This window comes from Poecilia formosa, unplaced genomic scaffold (genome assembly GCF_000485575.1).
Source record: "Poecilia formosa unplaced genomic scaffold, Poecilia_formosa-5.1.2 Scaffold121, whole genome shotgun sequence".
In the NCBI taxonomy this organism is placed as follows: Eukaryota; Metazoa; Chordata; class Actinopteri; order Cyprinodontiformes; family Poeciliidae; genus Poecilia; species Poecilia formosa.
In genome coordinates, this window is record NW_006800060.1 from 138,829 (window position 1) to 147,828 (window position 9,000).

At 41.5% G+C, this 9,000-nt stretch overlaps 1 protein-coding gene across 7 annotated transcripts in view; it reads left to right on the top strand.

Moving 5' to 3' along the window:
- Nucleotides 1–9,000, top strand: part of chl1b (cell adhesion molecule L1-like b) — a 164,515-nt gene that overhangs the window by 109,200 nt on the left and 46,315 nt on the right. For all 7 annotated transcript variants that reach the window (XM_016675760.1, XM_016675757.1, XM_016675755.1 and 4 more), the window contains 10 exons: nucleotides 1,471–1,637; nucleotides 1,723–1,888; nucleotides 3,289–3,413; nucleotides 3,690–3,791; nucleotides 4,038–4,235; nucleotides 5,194–5,264; nucleotides 5,971–6,193; nucleotides 8,072–8,187; nucleotides 8,300–8,504; nucleotides 8,636–8,758. In XM_016675760.1, coding sequence (XP_016531246.1) covers nucleotides 1,471–1,637; nucleotides 1,723–1,888; nucleotides 3,289–3,413; nucleotides 3,690–3,791; nucleotides 4,038–4,235; nucleotides 5,194–5,264; nucleotides 5,971–6,193; nucleotides 8,072–8,187; nucleotides 8,300–8,504; nucleotides 8,636–8,758 — 1,496 coding nt within the window. The remainder of the gene's footprint in view (nucleotides 1–1,470; nucleotides 1,638–1,722; nucleotides 1,889–3,288; nucleotides 3,414–3,689; nucleotides 3,792–4,037; nucleotides 4,236–5,193; nucleotides 5,265–5,970; nucleotides 6,194–8,071; nucleotides 8,188–8,299; nucleotides 8,505–8,635; nucleotides 8,759–9,000) is intronic.

Genomic DNA, 9,000 nt, shown 5'->3' on the forward strand with positions numbered 1-9,000 from the left:
TGGGTAGTATTACTGGGTGTTTGACTTTAAAACAGAGAGATGACTGCTTCAATCTCCCACCCACGCGGAGAAGCCCTTCAGACCAGATGGGATCAAGACTAAAAAGGGTGCTGGTGTTTGGAATGTTCTTTTCACCTTCTAGTATCATTACCTCAATTGGGAAGTTTTGTTGTTGAACAATCTTAATCACAGTTTCAGCTGCTCTTTGTACTTCTTCAACAGTTACATGTTTGCTATGCTGTTGCTTTGAGCCTAGTCTCTTGCTTCTTGCAATCACCTTGAGAAGTGTTATCCAAGAGGAAAACCGATTCAGGCCTTCGAGGATGTCATTACTGCTTTTGACTTCACTTACAAGCACCTGAATTGTCTTCACTTCAGGATCACCGACAAGCAATTCTGTTGGAGTGCTGAGTGTTAAGTGTAACTCATGCTCCCAAAGAAACCTTGGTCCTTGCAACCAGTTTGTTGAATGAATATCTGAAGCACATAGACCTCTGGATGCATAATCGGCTGGATTTTCTGAGGTTTCAACATAATGCCACTGATTAGGATCACTGTTATCTCTAATCAGTTGAACACGGTTGGCAACAAATATGTGGAACCTGCGAGCATCATTATTGATGTACCCTAGTACAACTTGTGAGTCAGTCCAGAAAAATTCTTGTTCTATCTTCATATCAAGTTCACATCTTAGCATAACACTGACTTTTGTAGAAACCACTCCTGCTGCAAGTTCTAATCTTGGGATACTTGTGATCTTTGAAGGAGCAACTCTTGCCTTTGATATCACAAGACTGCAGTGGACTTCACCCTTGTCATTTATGTACCTCAGGTAAGAACATGCACCATATCCTACACAACTGGCGTCTGAAAAATGGTGCAGCTCTACTCGGACAACATTGTGGAAGTCAGCAGGATGATAACATCTCGGAATTGAGATCTCTTTCAGTCTCTGCAGATCATTTATCCATTTCTCCCACCGTGGCTTTATATCTTCTGGGAGAGGATCGTCCCACCCTATCCCTCTGTGACAAAGCTCTTGAAGAATAAGTTTTCCACTAAGGGTGAATGGAGCAATGAATCCGAGAGGATCGTAAAGTGAAGCAATGATTGACAAGCAGCTGCGATGGGTAGAAGGTTGATCCTTTAAGCCGATGTTAAAAATGAAGGTGTCATTTTTTTATCAACCATTGAATGCCAAGTGCACGCTCCGATGAGGCTGGATCCAAACCATGGGGCTCGATGGCTGTTGCTACTTCTGAGGGACTCAAGCAGGCGAGAGCAGCTTCCTTGTTTGAGTTGAATTTGTGAAGCCGTAAGCCTCCTGTGACAGCTGACTCTACTGTCACACAGACCTGAATGGTAATCATTTTGTTTGTTTATCCTTTACATTAANTTGCCTTTCTTCTTATGTATTTGAACTGAATTTACCTCAGACTGAAACCTTTTTGTTTTTCCTTCTGTCCTCAGGAGCAGAGATGACTCCTCTGAGTCGGTGGCGGGGCCCCGGTTTACGCTTCATGACAACGGTTCGCTGGAGATCCACTCGGCAGAGAAAGGCGATGCGGGACAGTACACCTGTTTGGCTAAAAACACGGAGGGATCATCCGCCATCGACGCCATGCTCTACATAAAAGGTAAACACTCATTCCTTTGCTAGCATGTGGAAGGAGCAACCCACGGCGTGTGTGCTCTGCAGCTAACTCATCCTTTCTGTGGAAGATCCCACCAGAATAGTGGTGGCCCCAAAGGACCTGCGGATCTTAAAAGGCAGCGCAGCCCAGCTCTCCTGCCTCGCAGAGTACGACAAGTCCTTCAGCAATGACTTTGAGCTCCTGTGGGAGAAAGATAACATACAGATAGCGCTCAACTACACAGTTAATCCCAGGTAAGACACAGAATTTTGTTTATGGCCGACTCAGTTTTCCTTCTCCCTCACACTGCTTGACAAAAGAATATTCCAGCCTTTTGAATGTTTTTCACATTTCATACACAAACTTTAATGTATTTCATGGGAAGTTTTTTTGGGGACTAACACAAAGTTCAAGAAAACGAAAGACAACAATACATATAAAAATCTGAAAAGTGTGGCATGAATGTTTATTTACATGATTCACTCACTTTTTAATCTTTCTGTTTATGGACTCTTTTCTTTCTCTTGTCTGGATTTAATTGATTCTGTTTGTTCTGTTACTACTTCTTATACTAAAGCATGACAACTTGAAATTGTTTATTTGTAATGAACACATATCAGTCTTCACCTCTTCAATTTATGCAACACATGAATTAGTTTTATTTAACTTTGTTTTAAATTGATTTGATTTGCAGTTAGAATGTTGATTATTATGTGTGTGATTGAGTGTTTTGGACTGAATAAACTATTTGGTCCAAATACACATTTTAAAGGTAAAATGTGTATTTTTCCCTCCTTAATGTTTCTAAACTGTGTATAACCACATTTTGCCTTCTGTTTACCTCCATTCATCTTACCTTCAGAACTACCACATTCCCTCAGCATGATGCTGCCACCAACATCTTTCACAATTTTTAAAGTGTTCAGAGTAATGAGCAGTGGACTTTTCTACCACACACTGTAAAAGGACAAAATCTTACCAAGTTTTTTTGGTCTGGTTTTCAGTGCAAACAAAATTAACTTACAAGTAACTTTTCAGCAAGATATAGGAGTTTAAGTCAATAATTTCTTAATATTAATAAAATAAAAAACAGTACTAGTTTTACTGGCAGATTATTTCACTTTTAACAAGATATTCTCTCATGTTATAAGAGAAATAATCTGTCAGTGGAACAAGTACTTTTCATCAGTACTAAGGAGTTGTTGGCTTAAAACAAGCTGTATCTTGCTGGAAAGTTGTTTGCACTAGAAACTAGAAGAAAAAAACACTTGGTTAACATTTTCAGTGTAGCATTCTGTTTGTAGGCCAAAAAGTTCAGTTTTGGTCTGTTTTCATAATTGAGACTTCTTAAGGCTTTTTTACCAGTGGCTCTTTACTTGCCACTCAGTACTTTCTGTACTGAGTAGTAATAGACATTTCAGTCATGAATTTAATCATGTGATTTACTGGTTGCTCTGGATTTTAGTTTAGGGTTCAGAGTTCACAGGGTGAATAAATAAGCATGACTCACTTTTCAGATTTTTAGTGATAAAATAATTAAACCTCCATCATATTTTGTTCCTATTCACAATAAAATCATTTGAAGGTGGAAAAGTTGAAAGGATTTGAATACTGGTTCATTGTTGATTTTGTGTCTGGATCTCTCTGTGAACAGATACATCATGGAGGACGGCTATCTTAACATCAGTGGCGTTAGCCATGGAGATCAGGGTGTGTACAGTTGTGTGGCGAAGACTCCGCTGGACAGAGACACAGCTTCAGCCTTCCTCATGGTGTTAGGTGAGCACATGCCACAGCATCAGCAAACCCCACAGCTCTGTATCATTGTATGTGAAGAGATCAGAATGTCAGAAAACACAGAGCACCACCGTGTCTGACAAGACGTGGCTGACGCCTCTCGACCAAAAACACACAGCACCGGCAATTCAGCTCGTTCCACATCCTCTGACTCTTGGGACAACTTGATCGAACATTTGCTGCTTTGGCTTTTCCTTACTAGTAGAGATTGATGCCCCTGTGTGTGATTTTGTTTTGTTCTGTTGGGTTGATTTCCAGATGTCCCTGTTGCTCCAGAGAACTTGGTTTTATCTGAGTACAAGAGTAAAAGTGTAAAGCTGGAGTGGATCCCTGGGGACGACCACAACAGCTCCCCTACTGGTGCGTAGGTGTAAATGCACATTAAAGAAGCAAGGCATGAACGGCATTAGGACCTTTTTTTTTTGCTCATCGTGCTGCATACATAATAAAAGTGTTGGATCTCAAATCCATTATTGATTAATGCAAACATGAATTGTGGTTTGTGCCCCAGAGAAAGAGAGAAGCCAGGAGTGCTCCGCTCAGAGCGGGTCAGATAAGTGATCTTTTATAAACGGACACTTTGATTATATTTCTGTTTCTTACCAGAGTTCATCATCGAGTTTGAGGAAAACAAGTGGGAGCCAGGAAACTGGAAGGTGCTTCTCCGAGTCCCTGGGAACCACAACTCTGCCGTTCTCAGGCTCCACGGTCACGTTGAGTATCGCTTCCGTGTTTACGCCATCAGCGCCATCGGAGCAGGGCCACCCAGCGAACCCACAGAGAGATACAAGACCCCCCCGTCAGGTGGGACTTGCCCTCCTCTGTTATTCCACAATGTGATACGTTCCCCGACAACTCCAGCTCAGGAAACCTTAAGCATCCTTAAAAAGTCTTAATTTAATTTGGCTAGAATTATAGTCTTAAAATGTCTTCAATTAGTAAAAATCAGGGTCCATATACTTTCCCACAGTAAAAATCGAGCATGTTAAAGGAAAGTTTTCAAACTTTTGCTGCACTAACTTTGGAGATAAAAACAATTCAAATGAACTGCAGAAGACAGTTTCAAATGAGACGGTTGAAGCTTACCACTAACTAGTAGCTAATGTACCTTTGCTAGCTAGTTGGAAAGACATTTTGCTTCTTTCATGGGCACAAACCTGGGTTCACAGTGTTTGCTGTGCTTTCTTTTTATGCAGTGAAGTTCTCCTAACCATCCCCTATATTTATAGTTTTTTCTGTCTTAAATTTAATTTAAGGTGGCATTTAAAGGGTCGGGGCTGCACAGTGGCGCAGTTGTTGCCTTGCAGCAATAAGGTTCTGGGTTCGATTCCCAGCCCCGGTCTTTCTGCATGGAGTTTGCATGTTCTCCCTGTGCATGCGTGGGTTTTCTCCGGGTACTCCGGTTTCCTCCCACAGTCCAAAAACATGATTGTCAGGTTAATTGTCCCCAGGTGTGAGTGTGTGTATGGTTGTTTGTCCTGTGTGTCTCTGTGTTGCCCTGTGACAGACTGACTACCTGTCCAGGGTGACCCTGCCTCTCGCCCAGAACGTTAGCTGGAGATAGGCACCAGCAACCCTCCCGACCCCACTGAGGGACAAGGGTGTAAGAAAATGGATGGTTAAAGGATTTAATGGGTGTTAAAACATCTGAAATGTGACTTGTTGAAACCTGCAGATGCCCTGTTAAAAGGAGCCACTCTTTCACTACTGACGTCTCCCACTAACAATGCTGACAAAAATCCATATCCTTTCTTTTTTACAGCCCCTGACAAGAACCCAGAAAATATCAAAATCGAAGGTCATTTGCCACATGAAATGAATATCAACTGGGAGGTAAGAAGCAGAGCCAGGTCTTTTATTACCCTGTTACTTCCATATTCTGCGATTCGTCCTACCTTTCCCCCTACCCCCACGCCTCCTTCTGCTTCAGTTCATAGAATTCCTCTCAGCGATCACAGATGAAGTTTTATCAATGTTTCATTTGCCAGCAGCAATAATTTAAGAAGCAGAAATGGTCCATTTTTGATATTTCCACGTTCCGCAAAGATCTGAAGAAAAACCTTCTTATCTGGGATCACTGTGAATATGTTTCTATTGAGCGCGGCTCCTTTTCTTTGATTAGAAAGCAAAAGGGAAGGCTGTGAAAAGAAAACCTTTTAACATTGGCAGTCATCCATTTGGCTTTTATTGTAGAAAGATGAATCTCTCCTTCACTTATTATCTGCTTGCCCTGTCTCGGTAATGTAGACCCTCACTTGTGGATTTCAACTCTTCCACTGTTAATGATTTGCTTTTGTGGATAATGGCATCTTATTCTATTTCTCACACTTTTGAGTCCTGTGAGGAGATGAATCTTTTCATCTGTGGTGTCTGTATTAAACAAAACAGACCACGTCAGTGGCTCCATTGTTTTATTACACATTGTGATGAAATTCTCCCACAGAGCCATGTGCAGCTCACCACACACTCTGGGATTTGACACCAACCGGTGACAAAACTTCAATAAAACTTTTCTATTCTTCCTGTCTCCGCCGTCCAGCCACTGCTGCCCATCGAGCACAACGGCCCCGGCCTGGAGTACAAGGTGAGCTACAGGCGGCAGGACGGGCAGGAGGAGTGGACGGAGCACACCGTGAAGAGGCACTCGTTTGTGGTACGGAACACTCCCACCTTCGTTCCCTATGAGGTGAAGATCCAGGCCAGGAACAACCAGGGCTGGGGGCCTGAGCCCAGAATTGTGAGCGGATACTCAGGAGAGGACTGTGAGTTTGATGGAAGCTACTGTCGTTCATGATTCAGTCTTAGGTGACTTCATGGTGCAGGAAGGAGCTAGTTAATGAGGATGATTTCAGAGATTTCTTCTCTTTCCTTTTTAAAGGGACAATATTATGTAAAATCCACTTTTTTAGACTTATATCATATTATGTCATTCTCTCATCAAAAAGAAGCACTGTTGTGATGATCAGGAAGTGTTGTAAAGAGCAGGAGCTTCTTAAAAAGACAGAGACAAATTTCAAGGCAATATGATAAAAAGTCAAACTTCACTTCAAAAGTCACTTGTGGTTACTTGGTTGTGCTATAAAGTGGCTTTAAAAAAGATCAGGGAAAAAAATATACAAAAAACCTAATTTATCATTTATTCAACAGGAAAATAACATTCATGCTAAAAATAATTAGAGATTAGAATTTAACATTAAATAACCTAGAATAAAATGAAGAAAATCATCCTCACCACCATCACCATGTTTCACTGTTGAGATATGATAAATAAATAAATGAAGAGATACCAGAGCAGAGTCATCTAAAGCTAAACTCTGCTCAAAGATCAATGACATTATGATGAATATGCTGCTTAGACTATCTGCTCATGTATCACTCACTGTTTGAAATCTCATTTCACACATTATTTCCATTAACAAGACACAAAATTAAAAAAAATAAAAAATTTCGACACTTAGCTGATAAATGGTTGCTTTCATAAAAAAATAAAATGGTGTGAGAATTGAGTTTGTACAGTTTGGACAAGAGAGGAAAATGGAGAAAAAAAACGTAATTAAGTCTCAAGCTAGTTGCTTTAAGCTGAATGTCTTACTCCTCTTTTTTAAAAGTAAAATCAGCTATTTTAGATGAACTTCATAGATCTAGACATGAAACATAAAAAATCCAGCCCATCTTATTTATTACTTCCATTTTTGCAGTGTAAGCGCAGTATGTTGGAGTTTGAAGGGAGCATCTTCTCATTTCTGTGTGCATTTTCTGCTGCGATGTTGTAATCCAAAAGAAAAATAAACTCAAGCATTGGTAGAACGCAAAGTAGTTATGGACCCATAAAAAATGACTTCCATTGCTTATAGCAGAGGGTTATATCCTGTTTCTGTCTGTTGGTTTGTTATTTTTTGTGTAAATGTTGTTCTTTTACTTCTTTTAATAGAACTGTGTAAACTGTGCTCTGTCCTGTGAATTCCATGGTGACACTTTTGTTTTTTTCTGCTTACTTAGGACAAAGGGTGAAGTTTAGCTATTTTGCTAATTCCTGAATATTGAAACTGTCATGAATTGTGGTAATATAGATTAATGTGCACTGTCCTAATGAAGTAAAATAAAATTGAGTTAAATAAGTGCACATTATTAACCTGAACACATCATCCCCACTGTGAAACATTCTTCATGTTTTGTGATGTTGTGGATAGTTCAACTCATTAAATAGGAGAGGCAGATTGTTTTGGTTTTGGACCTAATCTTGTTTTGATGTTCTGGTACAGCTTGGCTCTAGCTGGGTCTGGGGTAGGAAGTGGGGGTAAGTTGTAGATGGGGGGCCACAGGGGTCGTGTAGTGTATGACTTCCTCTGAGGCTTAAAACTAGGAGTCACACAAACCTGTACTTCCTGTGTTCAGCCTTCTTCTGGACTTGTCCTGTGGAGGTCACCTCAGGTCATGACTCCTCCTTAGTGTTGTGTGCTGTCATTAATGTAGCGCTAGCTCATTAGCCCAACCCTGTAGGTCCGTTTTTTATAGATATTCATGAGAGAACATTTGAGAATCATAAGTGTGTTTTGTTTTTGTAGATCATTAGGTTTTCCTAGAAAAGCTGCAGTTCCTCAAACTGTTACTGATTCTGACGTGTGTGTTTGCCTCTGCAGTTCCCTCTGCTGCACCTGATGACGTAGCTGTGGAGGTGATGAACAGCTCAGCGGTCAGAGTGACCTGGACACCCGTCCACAAGGACAAGCTTCATGGACATCTAGGAGGCTACAGGGTAATGCCTCAGAAAACATGGCTTTGCTTTCAGACGCAGCTTAAGAGGAGCGGCCACGACTTTGCTGCTCCCAACATGTGTATAACGTAAAACCGCCTGTCTTCTTCTTCAGATAAACTGGTGGCGCCTGCGCAGCCTGGTGGACTCGAAGAAAAGCCACGGAGACAAACAGTCTCTGGCGTTCCCCGGGGATCGGACCCACGCCACCGTGCCGGGCCTGACACCCTTCTCTGAGTACAGCCTCATTGTCATGACCTTCAACGGGCGAGGCAACGGTCCGGGCAGCCATCCGTTCAACTTCAGAACCCCAGAGGGAGGTAGGGTTTTGGAAAAGCAGCGTGAGGCGCATTGATTCACAACCTCTGAAGAAAACATCCAATAATAACCAAGAAAGTAGGTTAATGCTGCTGACAGTGCTTATTGTGTGTGCTTTGTTCTCTGCCCACAGTCCCAGAGAAAAACCCAGTTTTGAGGGTCACAAATGTAAAGAGGAACTCTGTGTCTCTGGCCTGGGCCCCTCCTTTGGAGCCCAATGGGATTCTAACAGGATATCTACTGGAGTACCAGCTCAGTATGTATTGCTCAGGAAAATGACATGCTTTCTTCTTATGCTTCCACCACAAAGTTTATAGATATAAGTGTATAAATATTAAAGTATTTACAGTTTGGGAACAGTAACAATATTATAAGCCTAGTTTAAAAGACATGAGATGTTTATGCTTAGTTTATGCTTCCTTTGTTAGATGGGACTAAGTTTAGTCCGGTATGAGGTGTAGCAGCCTCTCGGATTGAACAGCCAGACGCAGGGAGTTT